This window comes from Procambarus clarkii, chromosome 31 (genome assembly GCF_040958095.1).
Source record: "Procambarus clarkii isolate CNS0578487 chromosome 31, FALCON_Pclarkii_2.0, whole genome shotgun sequence".
In the NCBI taxonomy this organism is placed as follows: domain Eukaryota; kingdom Metazoa; phylum Arthropoda; class Malacostraca; order Decapoda; family Cambaridae; genus Procambarus; species Procambarus clarkii.
This window is the reverse complement of record NC_091180.1, coordinates 19,867,316-19,886,240: the sequence shown is the minus strand read 5'-3', so window position 1 is coordinate 19,886,240 and position 18,925 is coordinate 19,867,316. Positions and strand designations below refer to the sequence as shown.

Sequence of the window (18,925 nt, the reverse complement as noted above, 5' to 3'; positions counted from 1 at the left end):
GGTTTTTTGACTATTCGCCGTTGTCTGTTTCTCTAACTTTCAATGAGTGTGTGTGCATGCGTGCATGCGTGCGTGCGGGGCGCGTGCGCCACACTGGACTCCAGACCTCACTGGTAGTCAGCTGGTGCAGACACTGTCGAATCCACTTGATTGCTAACATTAGTACACCGGAGTTGTGTCTGCCGGAATTACGTCAGAAATTACACTGAAAATTACATCTCTGCTGGGCCTTGACCTTTCGTTTCGGTCTGGAGTTTTCTGTTTTTGGGAAGGAGAAAGTTGAAAGAAGTTGGCGAGATTAACAGACAGACAGACAGACAGACAGACAGACTCCGTAGAGCAAAGTGTATTACTGGACACACTTTGACGTAGTAAAAGGTTATGTATAAAATGCAACAAAATTAAAAAACACATGTATAATGTTCAATAGGAGTATACATTGTTTTGATCACCTTGAAGGATCTCCCTAAGGCGACCAGAGCATGGTGACGCTCGGCTTACCCCTAAACAGTCTAATGTACAAATATTTTTTAAATATAAAAATAGTTTATATTGATAAAGCTCCAAGAACGCTCACACAGTTAAGTATGTATTGCACATTCAGAAACACCTTGATGTAGCTCATTGTATACAGTGCCTACATTATATACAACGCACTGGCCCCTTTATGTGGGAGTTATTTGCCCTGAAAATACGGAATCTGGAGAGGTCGAACACGAAGCAAGAGACAGGAAGGACGAGGATGATGGGGAGGTGAGAGAAGGGGAGAGGAAGGAGGAGAAAGGGGAACTTGAAGCCGTAGATGACGATGACGACGTGAACTGGAAGGAGGACGCCGAGGACGAGTTAGACAAGGACGCGGAGATGGAGAGAGAGTTCTCGGACGAGTAGAACGACGACACGGGTGACGAGGACGATGAGGAATGCGGCTGACACGAAGACGACGAAGACGATGACCTCGGGGAGGAGCAGGTGGAGGAGTACCAGTCGATGTCCGCACAACACTGGAATGCATGTTCGGGGCCCGACGACATGTGCGTACTGCGGGGTCGTGATACCAGACTCCTGAAGGAGGATTTGTGCGCACTGCCATGTCTCCTGAAGTCGGTGTAGGGTGATGGAGTGGCCTCTCTGGACCTCTTGCCCCATCTGCTGAAGCAAGACGAGGAAGAGGAAGAAGAGGAGGACGACGACGACGAAGACGAAGAGAGGCTGAAGAGAGACGTGATAGCGCGTCTGGGCTTCCGAAGTGCTGATGGGGCTGATGGCGTGTGGGGCTGCGGGCTGCTGGTGCCTCCTACGGGGATCTGTGGGAACAGGAGAGTAAGGGAGTCTTGGTCAGGTGTTCACCAAGATACTATGTAGATTTGATGGATTGTTGTGAGATTACGGGATCACCATAGCCCGTGCTACATGGACATTTCGGTTTGAGTAGCTAAATCTAAAAAAACAACAACAACGACGTTGTGAGATAAGACTAAAAGTGCGTGACTAAAATTTCAAAAAGATTGTCAGAGTCCTTGAAAGGACCTGGGGGGGGGGGGGGGGGGTCCAGCCTGTTCTCGCCAGCGTCTTCAACGTCAGGAAACTGTCGTACTAAAGTGCCCTAACCTAACCTACCAGAGGATCCACGAACAGAAAAAAGAGACATTGTCAATTTCGTGAGCCGCTACCATTTTCTTGTACATCAGTTTTTAGCCTTGGATAAAGTATACGTCAAAATGCGACGTGCTATAAAGAGGACAGGTTGATTTATCTGCTGGGTGAATGAGGCATCAGGTGAGAGGAAATGTGCCCAACTGTTTCTGCCCCGCCTAGGGATTGAACCCTGGTCCCCTGTGCAACAGGACACACTTCACAACTCTCTAAACAACGCTAATGTGGAACAAATATTTACATAAATTTATTAATTGCTTGAAATAAGTGAATTAGGAAGGTTGTCAATGATGCTGAAATAAATTCTTGGAATGTATTCGCGAGGATGACTTTTTTAATCATATCAAAATGTGAATAGGTTTATGGTTATTTTATTAAATATGTGTAAGTCTAGCACAGAAACCTCTCTGAAATTTATCCAGAAAAAAAATGAGTAATGAGCCAAAGTGAAGATCAAATTGTTGTCGTCTTACCAGGAGCTCCGTGAAGCGTCTCGAAGATGGGGGTGTCGGAGTCTTGAGACCACGCTTAATGCTGGCCAGTGGCTGCCCAAAGAGGTGGTGCCTGCCTAACATGCCCGCCCTGGGACTGAAGGGCACATACCGGCCCTCACCGCCCCCTGGGACCCTCATCACTCTTGGCCCAGGGAAGAGTGGGCAGTCTCTGGTGGGCGTTGGTTCAGAGTGTTCGTCTGCTATCCTCACCCTCTTCGGGTTGCTGTTGGGAATGCTGTACGGTCGAGGTTGCAGGCTAAAGGTTTTCTTTTGGTCTTCATTTCTGTGTAATATTGATCTTGTGCTGTATGCTGTGGCTGGTGTTCTGACTCCGGCTGTGTCGCTCGTAGTCGTTTCTTCCGCCAGAGACGGCGCGCTGCTGGGGACGATTTCCAAGTTATCATAGTCGCTGAGGTCGACGTTTGTCGTTTTCTGATGCCTCTGGATATCTGTGTTAATTGGGGAAGCAGGTCTTGCGTTCCCGTTGATGTCGGTGTTCGTGCAAAGACGCTGTGTACTTTCTTCGTGGTTTATAGCCGTATTCTCAAGAGCATCATCCTCCTGAATGGGCTTCAATGTGGAATTCTTTCTGAGATTGTCGTTTTCTATGCTCAGTCTCCTGTGAACAGGAATGGATTCATAAGGAGTAACTAATGTAGAGTAATTCTGGTGGGTCTGCAGATCTGCTCTAATTCTCAGAGGTTTAGCGTTTTGCTCTTCAGTTATAGTTGTGAACTTTGGGGAAGAGCTTGATACTGTTGAGTCTCTGGATAAATATGATAGCAGCCTGGTGTCTCTCTCTATGGCAAACTGAAGCATTTTGCTTGTTTCGGGAATTAAAATTAAACGAAATTCCAAGGAAGGCACGGCCTTTGTCCTTGTTGGAGTGATGGACTTACAGATGTCTATGGCCGGAGGTTTGGGTGGCTCGACTCTCACTGGTTTCCGTAGAAATTGTTTGCTTGGAACTCTTAAGTCAATTTTGCTACGCAGAAGGCGGGAGTTTGGCAGATGCCACGAGGAGAACCGAGAGTGGGCGTCCGGGTCGGTGGCTATTGAAGAAAACGGAGAATACTCATTATTAGGGGTAACTTTGGTGTCTGCTACGAGTGTTTCTAGTTGTGCTCGCCCTGTTCTCAGCGAAACGGGGTCATCATAAACATGCGAGTCCTTCTCGTAAGGGGCAATTGACGTGATACTATAACGTGCTGGTGGCTTCCCGAGGGCTTCTATAAAACCGTGGCTGCCTTTTCCTGCAAAAATAAACAGTGGGCAAAAGTATGCGGTGTTGGTAAAACATGTTGCATCATAGAATTCAACATATTTCATTCATGAATCCACACACACACACTAATTATATGTATACATTTACCCTTTCTTATTTCCCTACCTGCGGGACTCACCTAAGCGCCCAACGTTTACACGCGAGCGACTTGTGACTTGCTGGGGAGGAGGTGGTGGTTCCTCCTCGTCTTCGGCCACTTGGGAGAATCTTTGTGGCACTGAGATTCTCTGGGTGAGGATTCCTAGCACAACACCCATCACCACCCCCAGAACCGTTACTACCACCACCACCGCCACCAAGGACGGCCCCAGCATGGCTATGGGGCCCTTCCTCGTGTTGGAGTGGCCGTTCATGCTGCTACTGGTGGAGGTGTTAGAGGGAGCTGTAGTGCCAAAGAGGGTGGTTCTTCTGCTGGTGCCGTGGGTGTTGGCGGACCAGAGGGCGAGGCGGTATTGGGTGTCGGGCTCCAGGTCATACGCGGTTATCTCTGAGCTGACGCTCGAAATGTTGGACACTTGCTTTTCCGCGAGGAATACCTGCGGATGATACGCCTAATGTTAGCAAGTTGATATTACTTCCACTACCCTTCCTGTAAGCGCAGACCCTTCCCATACAGTCCTCCCGCTCCCTCCTACATTCACTCATAATAACATATTACTTGTCCATAGAAGTTATCTCTATATATTTTTTTTGTTTATTCGATAGGTAGTAATAAGAGTTGACAAAAGATGCATACATAGCAGTTACATAACACACACAACGCTTTATCGTGTACTGTATTTGATGTGGTGTGACACCTATGTTGCCAGTGGTATCGTTTCTGAGGCTATCGTCACGATTCCCAGCGAAATATATTAAGTAATTATCAAAAGGCACAAAGTCCCCCCCCCCTCTCCTTGCATAACAGTGAACACTGATCTGGTGCTGTTCTGTGATGACGTACTGAACCATTCGCTATTGTTAAAGCAAGCAGTGCTTACATGCGTGTACTGACCGTCATGAAGAATGTCTGCGGGAGGCCTCCGTCGTGAGCGGCTGTGCAGGTCACGGTGAGGGTGTGAGCAGTTGCCCTGGACACTCCACACTGCTCGGGGGCGTCGGGTTTGTCTGCTGGCACTAGGCGGGCCACGCAGGGCTCCCTCTGGCGTCCTGTGGCGGTGTGGGCCCAGCACAGCAGCTCCCCGTAGTCCACAGCAGCCCGCGGGGTGTAAGAGATCCAGGAGGTGGAACCGACGAAGGTGATCATCTCCTCGGGGACTTGCAGGAGACCTCGGGTGGACTTGAGAGCCCAGGAGAAGCTTTTGGGCGGGGGATAGGCAGCCACCTGACAGGTTACATTGAGGGCGTGGTGGCGTGGCACTCCCAGAACTTGCACAGTGTCACGGAGGCACTCGGGGCCGTCTGTATGGGGTGGAGAAAGGGTCGTGATAAGGTTAGGACAGCCCGTCTACGCTCGCCGCTGGCCACAGTCTCAACAGGTGAGCACTGTATGTTTCCCACTGTCGTGGCCCTCTCCATAACGTGACATCATCCGCTACTTGCAGGCCATCCGTCACGAATGTCACATATCCGTCACGGATGTCACATATCCGTCACGGATGTCACATATCTGTCACGAATGTCATATATCCGTCACGGATGTCACATATCCGTTTACACTACCTCTTGTCCACCTTGCCCCCACCACGCGCTTCCCTACCAAAGGCCCAATACCTCCCTCGGGCCCCCACCACCTCCCCCGGGCCCCCACCACCTCCCCCGGACCCCCACCACCTCCCCCGGGCCCCCAACACACCCGTCAATCACTCCACTCACCTCTCATGCCCATCCAACTCACGCTGGCCCACAATGGTGATCTCTGTCGTATTTGACAAGCTGTGTTCCCCACCACTAAAACACTACCACCAATACTGTTAATACTAACGTTACCTGCACTTCCAACTCCTTCCTTGAAACGTTGATAAAATGTATAGAAAATCAGAAATTTAGGTGCAGGGACAAGTCGTGATGTAACACCAGAGGCACATGTCAGCAGGATGACGAGGGTAGCATATGTCATACTGACATATGCTATGAGGGTAGCATATGTCATACTGACATATGCTATGAGGGTAGCATATGTCATACTGACATATGCTACCCTCATATGCTACATACTGTCCAGTTATATTTCAGGGACTTGGACCAATATTCCTTCCGAGCGTTGTATACATCTTTTGTGAGACCTGTTATTCAGTATACTGCCTCGGCATGGAACCCCTCTTCCTAAGGAAATAAAATATAACTATACAAGGTTTAAAAAATGTGCAACAAGGTTCGTTCCTGAGCTATGAAAAAACATTTAGGGATCAGGACCTCACTACAATTGAGGAAAAAATAGGGCAGACATGTTAACGACGTACAAAATACTATGAGGGACTGACAAAGTAGCACACTTGGGAGGAGGAGGGGGGGGGGGGAATCATACAAATAATAGTTAAAAAGAAAACAAAGGTGAATGCGTTCATTCCCCAACGATCCAAGCGGTTGAGCACCGTTCCTAAGAAATGTATATATTTATCACTCTGAATGTTCTGTAATATGTTGAGTGTGATGTGTGTCACAATGAACACGTTGTACTGAACGGGGGTGAGAACAGCTTGAGCTACCTAATCTCTTTGTCTGTATTTATACCTTAATAAACTTATTGAAATTTGATTCCCAACTCGTATCCCTTCCCAGTTGTATATATAGTCGTAATCGCTTACTTCTCATATTTTGTGTTATTTATATATACAAAAATTGGCATTAATTATGAGATTACAGAGAGAGAGATCCTGCTCTAGGGCCCCACCTCATAGCTATTGTACCTGTTGTGAAGTTGGTGCCACAATTCATTGGTCTTGGGTCCGATTCACCTTGCCATAAATAACTAATCAAGAGCTGATCACAGATGTGGGTTACATCCTATGGAATTTAAGTGGTTGTCCGTGATTAAAGGAAAATAAATCAAAGTTTAAGTACGGTGGTACATGCTCTTGAAACGGTGAGTGGAGCCCCGGAAACACAAACCGAAACTGTCTCTATTTTCCGCTTGTTACAACTTGTAATAAAGTTGTTACATCTTGGCTTAACGTGTTTATGACGTATTAGAACGTTGTTACAACTTGCTATATTGGTTGTTATAACTGGTTAGGTGTTAAAACTTGTTCGAACGTTGTACCAACGTCGTAGTTTCGGTGTGTGTTTGGCGGGAGGTGGCTTCCACCACGACTGCCTCAAGCTCATATCCCTCTTGTTTACTACCTGTTCTCATTATGAAAATTTCCTTACATTTCCCCTCGCTATTTTATTTGATTTTTTTATTTCTAGTAAGCGAGTGGAGCGAGAAGGTCACACACCTAGGGGAGTACTTACGGAGGATCAGCAACTGTAGAGGGTTGCTGCGGGTGGAGCCCTCAGCGTTGTGGGCTGTGCAGGTGTAGGTGGAGGCGTCCTTCCTCTGAAGGTTGGGGAAGACCACGCTCATGTTCCCCACCACCAGGCCCCCGCCCGCCCCTGGGGAGAGGGGGGCGCCCTGCACCGTCAGGGGGAGAGAGAGAGGGAAGGGGGTTAGATGAGCGACAACGATAAGTGGGGTTAATTGCTGGGTGGAGATGGTAGAAGGGGGGTTGGGGGGGCGACTGTCACGTGAAGGGTTGTTTGTGAGAGTTTAAGACTGTGGGAGGGGGGCTGAGGGAGGGAGAGGGAGAGGAAGAGAGAGACTGAGAACGAATCACAGCAACAATTAGTTTAAGAACACACAAGGCGATACAGCTTTATATATTGTGGAGACTTGTAACATAGAACACGAAACACGGCACACATACGTGTCTCCTGGGTGGGCACAGTCTCTTAATTAAGAAGTTTTCAAGGAGGATGTCCTCTTCTTATGATTCTATAACAATGGTAGTGAGCTGTTCTTTCGCCGAGACAATGTTCTCAATCGGTGCCTCTTTTCTCCATTTTCATTAAGCTTTAGCAGGTCTATCAGCGTATACTTTAACCTGTCCATTTTTTGCCCCCCCCCCTTTGTTCATTTCCTCAAAGATAATTGTCTCATTTCTTGGGGTAACTTCTCAATAGGTTGCTATAGCAACTGGGCTTCTTGAGGGGTTACACTTTTGCAATATTCTGCTCAGAAAACACATTAGTCTTCGTGAATGATATTCTTTGGCCATACTAACAGACTAAATAATAATTAGACAGAAATTATGCTCGAACATATATTTAATAAACAAAAAAAAAATCATCAAATCTACTTGTCCTCCTCCCCCCACCCCCACCCGTCTCCCCCACTTCCCAAATTATCTCCCCTGATCTTCTACCTCCCAAATCATCTCCCCTCTCTCACCTTCCCCCTTCCCCACCTCCCCCTACTCCACCTCCCCCTACCCCACCTCCCTCATCTCCCCCCTACCCCATCTCCCTCACTTCACCCCCACTCCCTCACCCCCCCTTCCCCGAATACACTCACATCTTTGCTCCAACTGACGTGATACGCAGGTGGGTTGGCCCTCACGTGGCACTGGAGCACTGCGCCCTCTCCTTCCACCAATCTCGCTTCGTCTTCGTCTGCTTCGTCCTCTGCGTCGTCGTCGCCGCCATTCTCCAGCTTTTTCTGGGTCTTCCCATCTTCGTCTCGCTTCGCCGTCGCCGCAGAAGTGGACTTCGGTAACCCCATGTCAGAAGGAAACAGATCTTTGGTTCGGTGAAGAGAAGGAGAGAATGGCGGGCGGCGTCGTGGGGGCTTGGCGTCGGCTGCAGCGCCGTCAGTGCCAGCCGAGGAAGGCCTGGTCCGCTGCAGGTCCAACTCCACCTCCGGCTTGTCTGTGGGGGACGAGAGGGTGTGGGGGCGGGGGTTAGGGAAGCCAGAGGGCACGAGAGGAATGTTGATTGATGAGTGTTGCATGTGCTGAATTGTTAACGCATATGTTGGCGTTAATGTGTGCACGTTGGGAATATTTTATTGTTATTCTCGCAATCTCATCCAGCATAGCTCTCGACCACACCCATCGGAACATGATAAGGAAGGGGGGGGGGAGTACAGTATATAGTACTTAGAAGGGATATGGATAAGGATTTAAGATGGGACGGGGAAGGGAAAGGAATGGTGCTCAACCACTTGGACGGCCGGGGAATGAACACCTAAAGCGAGACCGTCGCTTTACCGTTCAGCCCAAGTGGTTGGGTGAAAACATGATAAGGAAGTCTTTTTTTTCTTTAGAAACAAAAAAAAAATCACCAAATAACTTCAAATATTGAGCCTGGGAAACTAGCAACGGGGGGTGATGGTGGGGAGGGGGATGGTGAGAGGACCAAGATCCACAAGCACATGTGGTCACCTGCGATATCTGCACCTCTTACCTTGATCATTGCAAATCAGTCTGTATTTACTCAACAGTTTTCGCGTTCTGAAGCGCTACTAAGGATAGATTTGTTACGAAGCGCAAATATTCATTCAGGAAAACAATATCTTGCCAGACAAATGTAATCAAAATCTTTGACAGGATGACTGAGGTTAGGAAGGACAGGTGGACTGCACCTGACCAGAAAGACGGCAAGTAAATCACCCGTATAGACGAGGCCCAAGAGTTGAAGCCCGTCTTTCCATAACATGACGAGCATCTAGTTTAGTAAACATCTACAAACCTTCCCCCTCCTTACTTACACATAATATTAAGAGGGACGGAGTCGCTCTTGACCCAGATCTTGGGCGTGGTCTGGGAGGCGAAGGCGTGGTCTGGTGGGCGTGCAGTGCAGGTGAGGTGTGACCCGGCGTGGGCGGCCCGAGGCTTGTACACCAGGCGGCTCACTGTCTCCCCCTCCGCGTTCGTCTGGGGAAAAAACAAATGCCTGCTAGAGTGGCGGTCTGAGTGGGAGGGGAAAAGGTTGTGTATGCATCTGTAGCGGTATTAGGTGGGCAAACAGTAGGTGTTAGGTGGGCAAACAGCAGGTGTTAGGTGGACAAACAGCAGGTGTTAGGTGGACAAACAGCAGGTGTTAGGTGGACAAACAGTAGGTGTTAGGTGGGCAAACAGCAGGTGTTAGGTGGGCAAACAGTTAGGTGATAGAGCGTGACTGAAATACTGACCGTGGATGATGCGTGAATGTGCTGATGGTCGCCGACGGACCAGGTGAGGACCGGGGGAGGAGTGGCGCCCATGCTGCGACACTCCACTGTGTAGCTCACGCCGGCAGACATGGGCTTGTCCGCCCCCACCACGCGCACCCACGACGGCGACGCTGCAGCAGGCAACCAGAGAGAGAGAGCAAGGTCAGCACTTGTGGGTGACGGGTGATACCCGGTTAGTTTCCTATAAAAAACTAATTGGGTTTCCCTCCCTTCACCCCAGGGAAGATCCTGGGGTGAAGGGAGGTATTTCTAGGCAAGCATCTATTAACAGTTTCCCCCCAACCCCACTGAGGGTGGTGACCCAGCTGGCGAGAGAGACTCACAGAGGACCAGCAGGTGTACCGGGGTCCTGAGGGGCGGCATCAGGTGGGTGTTGGTGGCCTGGCACACGACGGGCGTGTGGGCGTCCTCAGGCCTCACAGTCACGCTAATGGAGCTCCTCACTACCTCCGACGTCCCCTCGTCCTGCTCCGCCGGCGTCTTCTCCTCCCCCAGCAGCTGCTGCCCCCCGCGCCACCACGTCACCGTCGGACCCGGCCGACCTGCAACACAGAATGGGAAGTCGGTATACCTGGACTTTCTTCAGAGACCGTAACACTTATAAGGCATTCTTAGACCACCTGGACCATCTCGCCTATACTTGCTAGACCTCAGTTAGGCCACCTGGATTTTATAGTGTTGGAAACAGCCGCTCCCGAATACATTACCTGGTGTCAGAGAGTGGAGTTATCAACTCTGTTAATGTCTAAATAATGCACAAGATTATTACTGAAGTTTCTGTTCGCATTTGTACGTGTTTGTTTCGGTAGGGATTACTTGGCATAAAGGTCACTGGACGAGGAAGGTCACTGGACAGAGATCAGATGACTGACGATCACCTGATGGGGGATAACCCAGCTACAGCGATGGTTTACCTCCGGTGGTGGAGCAGCGCAGGCGCAGTCTGGTGCCCGCCTCCACTGTCGCTGCAGCGGTCCCGTGGTCGGCCTCCACCCACCGCCCGCCCGTCCACACCTCCACCTTGGGCTCCGTCGGGGGCGCTGTCAAGAAGAGGGGGGAATAGTGTAGTGAAGGGTGGAGGCAAGAGGGGCGGGAGAGTGAGGGTGCGGATAAGGGAGTAGAGTGTAGAGAGAGAGAGGGGAGGGAGGATACAGGAAAGCAGAAGAATAAATTGGCCAAAAGCAGAGCTGACTACACAAATTGTAGTGTGGATACCAGCCGTGTGCCTACCAAACACTATGTATAGTCAGTATAACACCTGGTTTTGTTGCTTGTACAGAGAAAAATGCAAGTATTTGAAACAATGACTAGATATTTGTTATTTGCTTTTGTACTCCAGGCTTTCAGGTTAAATGTTAAGGGTATTTACATCAATATCAGATGAACCATGAACGAATTGCAGCTATTTTTTTTTTTTATGCCTAGTCTCCACACTGTAGAGAACCAACAGTAGTTGGATATAACAAGATGCTCGTAAATACAGTCGTTATATGTAGTACATGGATGCAAATCCTCTTCATGAGATGACAACCTATATATAAAGTCAACAACCCTAGACATCAGCAGAGAGTGGATATCATCCCTGGTAATGCTCTGCCTGGCCTGTACTGCAGCCGTCTTCACATGCTGCTTGCTTCGTGCCATTTTGTATTTGTGTTCAGCAAAACGCATGCTCAATTGGATTCAGATCAGGTGGTTGACTTGAGCAGTCAAGGACATTGCACTCTTCAACCAGACCAGCCGTTTGGTCGCTTTATCAGTGTTTGTGGTGACTGTTCTGCTGCCAGGTGTCGTCCAGTGAGCCTTGAGGCTGTGATCTAATGCGATGATTCTGTACACTGAGAAGTGCTGCTGCTGCCAGCAGTCACGTCAACAGTGAAGACACTAGACAGTTCCAGTGGCAAGACGTCAACATATGTGAGCCATAATACTACTTCCATATTTTCCTTTGGTTCACGAGCGGTTCCTTTCTTCCTCTACATTTTCCTCTTTCCATCAGTCCAGTACACGTTAAAAAATTCATGTGGGGATAAAAGCAAAGATTTAAATCAGCAAAATTAAGTGATTTGAATAATTTAAGGTGGCTTCAAAACCATAATTAATCTTAATATTATATGAATAAACCAAATACTGTACAAGATTTAGTTCATATAGGAGTTTTAGAAATGGTTTAATTTGTTCATATTAATCTTCGTCGTTGTAGCAAACGTTAACCTGGCCGCTCCGTTCTTGGTTTACCAGAAGTAAACATCTTGGAGGTGAACCGTCGGACGCTATGCTGGTGTAGTCTTCCCCTTACGGTACAGTTCTCAACCTCCTGGCTACGTCCTGCAGTGTTCTGTTGTCAACTCTCCATGTACCTGTATGTAAATATTTTCCCTTTCCGCTCTGTCGTGGTGTACAGGTGGCTTCGTTCTCGAAGCCACCTGTACCAAGACATAGTAGTAATATGTCTTCTAGTATGGACTCTTGTTACAATAATCGGGGGTCCCGGGTTCGATTCCCGAGAGGAAAAAAAATGATTGGGCACGTTTCCTTTCACCTAATCTTCACCAGCAGTAAATATATATATATATATATATATATATATATATATATATATATATATATATATATATATATATATATATATATATATATATATATATAATATATATATATATATGTAATAATTTATACTATATTATATATATATATAAATACACGTATAGAGGCTTACTTTCCAAGACAAAAGTAATTATCTGTGAACTCACCGACGATGACCAGCTTGGTGTGGGTGTTCCTGGAGGGGGCGCGGTAGAAGTCCACGCGGCACTTGTACACGCCCGCGTCTGACTCTTGGGCGTGGGTGATCCTGAGGAAGGCCAGTTGTGGGCGGGAGCGAGGCGTGGGCGGCAGTGTCAGAGTCAGCGCTCCGCCCAGGCTGCGCCGTTCAGACCAGTGGCGCTCTCTTCCTTTGTCACGGCCGTCGTAGCTGTGGGGACGGGGCGTTCAGGTTGGTGTGGTGTGGGGGTGGGTATAGTGTGGTATTGTATGGTGGGTATGTGGTGGTGTGGGAGTGGGCATGCGATGGTGTGGTGGTGGGATGGTTTGGGCGTGTTGTTAGAAAAGGCAGGAGTCACTTAATTATTTATATATTATATATTGTATATTACATATACATATATATAGATAGAAAGGTAGAGTTCAAATGCTAACTGCTGGATCCTACAGGCATAAACAGGTCAGTAAACACAGGCATGACCCGTTCACCCGTTCCCTCACCTGTATATGGTGGACCTGACACCTTCTCTGTACCAGAGGATGAGCTGTGGCCGTTGGAGGTGGTCATCAGTGGTGGTGGGGGTGAGGTGGCGACGGTGGGGGGCGTGGCCATTACCCAGGGTGGGCGTGGTGACGCAGGGAAGGTCCGCTTCCTGCCCCTCCAGCACCACCACCTCGTTGTGTCCCTGGGCGCTCTCCGCTGGAAGTAACAGAAATAATGGCTTTAAAATGCTATTATTCTCTGGTATATTTTAATGATCAGAGTTCTCTCGTATTTCTTCACAGTTTTGTTCATTCACATTTGTATTACTTTTATATTAGGTTTATTTTTATGTTAAGTCAGCTGATGTGTTGTTGTGGCCTCCGACCGCTAGAGGTCTCTAAGAGTAGCCGTGTTTTGGTGGTCAGTTAATGTCTTAGTGTTCATTAGAACACAGTTAATGTTAGTGTTCACAGAGCCTGTGTGGGGACAACAAGTCGCCTGCCACATCTAACTCCTCGCCCCCTGTTCTGCATTAAACGTGATCTTCATGGATGATATTAGTGAGTGTAATTATTAGTGGTAATAATAGAGTCTCTGAGTGACTGAAGACAGTGGACGATGTAGAGAGTGAGGATGGCAACAACGCAGTCCCAGAGTTGATGTTGTTGTAGTTTCAGATTTAGCTGCTTAGAACGAAGTGTCCATGTAGCATGGTCCCAGAGTTAATGCGAGGGAGAAGGTTTCTTCCTGGGTGATTGATTGATTGATAAAGATTAAGCCACCCAAGAGGTGGCACGGGCATGAATACCCCGTAAATTACCAGAGAGGGTGGCCATGTATATATAACGGTGGTGTATGTATATACTAACCTAGCCTCATGATAAGATAGTACGTTGTGTAACTATGTGAACGATTGTACACATATGGGCGTGGTGGACAAATCGAAACAATATTGCAGTCTCTCTTGTATAATCCTTGTATATTGCTACGTTTTTTGTTTTCAATGCACTTGGTGCTGTATGTAAATATCACACAACCCTCGTGGTTATCGTGGAGCCCAGCATCCTAGTTGTTATCGTGAAGCCCCGGCACCCTCGTGGTTGTTATCGTGAGGCCCCGGCACCCTCGTGGTCGTTATCGTGAAGCCCTGGCACCCTCGTGGTCGTTATCGTGAAGCCCCGGCACCCTCGTGGTCGTTATCGTGAAGCCCCGACACCCTCGTGGTCGTTATCGTGAAGCCCCGGCACCCTCGTGGTCGTTATCGTGAAGCCCCAGCACCCTCGTGGTCGTTATCGTGAAGCCCCGGCACCCTCGTGGTCGTTATCGTGAAGCCCCGGCACCCTCGTGGTCGTTATCGTGGAGCCTGACACCCTCGGGGTCGTTATCGTGGAGCCTGACACCCTCGGGGTCGTTATCGTGGAGCCTGACACCCTCGTGGTCGTTATCGTGAAGCCTTGCACCCTCGGGTCGTTATCGTGAAGCCTTGCACCCTCGGGTCGTTATCGTAAAGCCTTGCACCCTCGGGTCGTTTTCGTGAAGCCTGGCACCCTCGTGGTCGTTATCGTGGTGTCACAGCACCCTCGGGGTCGCTATCGTGAAGCCTGGCACCCTCGTGGTCGTTATCGTGGTGCCACAGCACCCTCGGGGTCGTTATCGTGAAGCCTGGCACCCTCGTGGTCGTTATCGTGGTGTCACAGCACCCTCGGGGTCGTTATCGTGAAGCCTGGCACCCTCGTGGTCGTTATCGTGGTGTCACAGCACCCTCGGGGTCGTTATCGTGGAGCCTGGCACCCTCCTGGTCGTACAGTAGCAGTTATTTTCCCAGGACGGTGGTAGGACCGCTGGCGTGACACAGGCGCGCCATCATAACAGAAGTGGATTTTTCCCCTAGTATTATTGCCACCATTAAACCGGAGCCTTGCGGGGGGGGGGGTTTACCTAACAATTCGTACCTAATAAAGTTTGCAAAATCGAGCATGAGCTCCCTAGTCTTTCCAAATGGTACTAGTTGTTTAATGCAGTTTGACTTCTCGTTTCTGGTTGAAATTGTTTGTAAAGCTGTGGATGAGCCCCCTTCTCTTGCCCTCTCTTAGTAGCTCCACTGGCTTACAAGATGTCTTCTCACACCTCGGTGGACCATCTTAGTGTTTAGCTTCCATGTTATATGCTGAGGTTATGTTGCTCGGGTGGGTGGGAGTATTCACCTAGTTGTGCTTGCGGGGGTTGAGCTCTGGCAATTTCGGCCCGCCTCTCAACTGTCAATCAACTTTCCCCAGGAGTATAGGGGGGGGGGGGGGGTATACGGCTACCACCCACATGGTGGTGGTCATGTACCCCATAACCCTCAGGATGGGGTGCATAATACATGAACTAAATCTTAACCTTGTCACCGATAACTGCCTCATTGCCTTGAGGTTTCCGTTTGTGTATAGTATGTGTATAGTGAGGAGCGCGCCCCTGCCGGAACACAACCGCCCTGATGCCTCTTGGTTGTCAACCTTCAATCTCCCCCTCCACCCCCCCCCCCCTGGCTTTACTCGCGGAAGTAACAGTAGCAAGAAAGAGTGGAAAGTTAAGCGAGAGGGAAACTATGAACAAGAGTGGGTGGAGGAAGGGCGGAGGGAAGGGTATAACACACAAGGCACCACAGCAAATGTAGATATGATAGAGCCCAGGAGGCTCGGGAAACTGTACACCAGTTGATTGACAGTTGAGGCGGGAGCAGGGAGACGGGGCTCGGCCCCCGCAAGCACAAATGGGTGAGTACAGCAGCAGTGGGCATCCTACCCCTGGTTCTTAATGTTTTGTCACACGTCCCACTCCATCAGCCTGGACGACAGGCGTCAGGCAGGGGGAGAGCTTGATGGGGGGTTGTGGTGGGGGGGGGGGAGAGAGCTTGCACGGGGGCTGGGGGTTGGGGAGTTTGCAGTTGTTGGGGGCTGGGTGAGGGAGAAGGCATTCCTGTGTACGTGGTCCCCACGATATGTTGGTGAGCGGTAGCAACAGGACAACCGCCTTTTTGCATCTGCCAGACATCTAATGCGGTGGTTCAATACTTGATTTGCATCATATCTACATTGCAATCTATGTATTGTATTTGCCTCGACAAACCTTCTCCTCTAACTCGTTCCATTTTTGTTTACGTTTCACTGCCTCATCTCCAGCTTCCGTCTTTGGCCTGTTGTGACGCCTGTTAATCCGTTCAGTCCTCTTTGATTTGCCAATACCCCTTGGGATCTTATACATCGCAATCATGTCTCTTGTCTCCCGTTTCGTAACTAATGTAAGTAAGATCGAAGCCCCCCTCAGTCTTTCCTAGTACCACAAGCCTTTTAATTCTATGACCAGTCTCGGTGCATTCTTGAGTTTTATCTTGTGTTGTCTTATATATATGAGCTGTATTCAGGACCCGCTTGCTGTATCACCCACACGAACCCCTGGTGTTGAGGACCCGCCACACACACCACAACACCCCCCCCCCCCCTCACAGTGACATGCTACACTGATGGCTCGGTAGATCCACACAGGCAGCAGCAGCAGCAGCTGTCAGCTCGCTCTCCTCTTCCAGTAAATATATGACAACCATCAGTCTAATGTATTGATAAACAGATTCCAAACCAGCTATTCAATCCCTAATGAATCCTAAACCATCAGACTAGGTAAACTTACTCACCACAGTCCTTCTCCTTTTAGATCCTTCAGACCACTATACAGACCACTATAACGCAACAGGTACAACAAGGGTAGTGGGCGGGGCATAAAAGAGCTAGACATCACTCCCCCGTAGTCACTAATAGGTAAGGCACAGACAGACGTTTTCCGCCTGATGTGGTTGTGCAACAGTGGTCGCTCTTCACCTTTGCACATGTCCTTTTCAAATTGCCTTTTTTTCTGGCTCATGTATGTTCATTCTAGGCTCTGCACATGCTCCTGTTCTCATGTGTAGATGTACCTTTTCCTGTGTGTGTGTGTGTGTGTGTGTGTGTGTGTGTGTGTGTGTGTTGAGGTTGTTGGCCAACACGCACATGTGTACGTTTAAATAAACTCGTCCCAAAGTTTCAGTCTTGGATAGGCGTCAGTAAGTAGGAGAGAGAGTCGCCAGAACTAAGAGTGTAGGAGTAGTTTTGTGAATGAGTGGATCAGCTGAGGCTCGTGAGCCTTTTCTGTGACGTACGTATCAGCTGAGAGGACTGTGGTTATCAGGCAGTGTAAACACAAGGAGTTACTTCACTCGGGTGAGTGCCGGCACTACACTACACGTTCTCTTAGCTGGTTCGTTCGCAAGCATCTTGGCTGGTTCATTCGCAAGCATCTTGGCTGGTTCATTCGCAAGCATCTTGGCTGGTTCGTTCGCAAGCATCTTGGCTGGTTCGTTCGCAAGCATCTTGGCTGGTTCGTTCGCAAGCATCTTGGCTGGTTCGTTCGCAAGCATCTTGGCTGGTTCGTTCGCAAGCATCTTGGCTGGTTCGTTCGCAAGCATCTTGGCTGGTTCGTTCGCAAGCATCTTGGCTGGTTCGTTCGCAAGCATCTTGGTTGGTTCGTTCGCAAGCATCTTGGCTGGTTCGTTCGCAAGCATCTTGGCTGGTTCGTTCGCAAGCATCTTGGTTGGTTCGTTCACAAGCATCTTGGCTGGTTCGTTCGCAAGCATCTTGGCTGGTTCGTTCGCAAGCATCTTGGTTGGTTCGTTCGCAAGCATCTTGGTTGGTTCGTTCGCAAGCATCTTGGCTGGTTCGTTCGCAAGCATCTTGGCTGGTTCGTTCGCAAGCATCTTGGCTGGTTCGTTCGCAAGCATCGTTGGCTGGTTCGTTCGCAAGCATCGTTGGCTGGTTCGTTCGCAAGCATCTTGGCTGGTTCGTTCGCAAGCATCTTGGCTGGTTCGTTCGCAAGCGTCTTGGCTGGTTCATTCCCAAACGTCTTGGCTGGTTCATTCGCAAGCGTCTTGGCTGGTTCATTCCCAAACGTCTTGGCTGGTTCATTCGCAACAACGTTAGCTGGTCCATTCACAACATTCAGAGGTGTTTGACAAGGATATGTAAACAAACATTTCACTCACACTCCCGTCACCTGTGTTTGTAAGCCCCGCTGGCATAATATTTTCTTGGCACCCTCCTGTCAGAAGCCATGAGCAAATTAAAGGGATTTAAAACGTTAATGGTTAGATCGGGATTGACTTAACGTCAAGTAGAGATGACACTGTTTTCAGTGTTTTGAGAATCTAGGCATGTTTGTAAGTTTGTTTTTCTGGATATAGAAGGTTTTTCTCTAGTAACTTGATGTTAGAAATGTTTGAAGAGAGAGATACTGGCCCGGGCTTGGGAAGTAGAACAACTCCCAGAACCCCCTACAGGTAAGATCCAGGCAAGATATCCTTAGTTGGTTAGACATGACTTTGGAGGAGCTGTATTGCCCGTTGCTGTGTGTAGGTTCTTGAGGGGAGTGGACAGGGGGTCATGTCAGAGGCCAGGAGGTCAATAGGTGAGTCAAGAGGTACAGTTCGTCATTTAGGTATAGCCAGTCTTTAATTCTACCGCCTGATTATTTGATCAGGAGGTAGATCTAGAATTACTGGGCACACTAAAGCAACCAGTCTTCCAGAAAAGACATTACCTCAAGCCACTATGAATGGTAGGACAACATGTGCCATGTTACACCTTTTTATGGGGACAAGGAAACATTAGACAAAAGCCTAACCTAGCTGCCCCTAGGTCTAGAATAATGAATGTACAATATTGGATCTACGATTACGTGTTGTAGGCCCATGATTGCCTATTTATGCCTAGGACATGTTCGGCAAAGTTTATGGGTTATTCTCACCCATTTTTTTTGTTGTGATCATCAGTATTTCATTGAGTACAAAACGTTATTTTTAAGGGAGTGCAGTAGTTTATTTTCAGTACATTCCATCCATAGTAGCTGTAGGTACTACCATTTTTGAAGGATGGTGATGGTAGTGATGGTGAATGCAGCGGCGGTGAGAGGTGTCGTGATTGATGTGGCAGGTAGTGTGTAGGTGATGGTGCTGTCAGTGTGTATAGTGTGTAGGTGGTGTCAGTGTGTGTAGTGTGTGGCGGGGGTGTTGATGAGACTAA

At 48.8% G+C, this 18,925-nt stretch overlaps 2 protein-coding genes across 2 annotated transcripts in view; one reads left to right on the top strand and one right to left on the bottom strand.

The window, feature by feature from the left end:
- Positions 1-400: 400 nt before the first annotated feature.
- The window catches only part of LOC123758754 (mucin-3B), a 32,233-nt gene continuing 13,708 nt past the window's right edge, over positions 401-18,925 (bottom strand). The window contains exons 2-13 of the mRNA XM_045743403.2: positions 12,854-13,052; positions 12,343-12,563; positions 10,504-10,629; positions 9,913-10,131; positions 9,548-9,699; positions 9,125-9,290; positions 7,931-8,283; positions 6,832-6,991; positions 4,430-4,836; positions 3,554-3,971; positions 2,130-3,403; positions 401-1,307 (exon numbers count right to left, since the gene is read on the bottom strand). Of these exons, the coding sequence (XP_045599359.2) occupies positions 666-1,307; positions 2,130-3,403; positions 3,554-3,971; positions 4,430-4,836; positions 6,832-6,991; positions 7,931-8,283; positions 9,125-9,290; positions 9,548-9,699; positions 9,913-10,131; positions 10,504-10,629; positions 12,343-12,563; positions 12,854-13,052 (4,337 nt within the window). The 3' untranslated portion in view covers positions 401-665. The remainder of the gene's footprint in view (positions 1,308-2,129; positions 3,404-3,553; positions 3,972-4,429; positions 4,837-6,831; positions 6,992-7,930; positions 8,284-9,124; positions 9,291-9,547; positions 9,700-9,912; positions 10,132-10,503; positions 10,630-12,342; positions 12,564-12,853; positions 13,053-18,925) is intronic.
- LOC123758755 (uncharacterized) overlaps positions 13,097-18,925 on the top strand; it is an 82,685-nt gene continuing 76,856 nt past the window's right edge. Inside the window, exon 1 of the mRNA XM_045743404.2 lies at positions 13,097-13,396. The gene's annotated coding sequence lies outside the window, so the exon portion shown is untranslated. The remainder of the gene's footprint in view (positions 13,397-18,925) is intronic.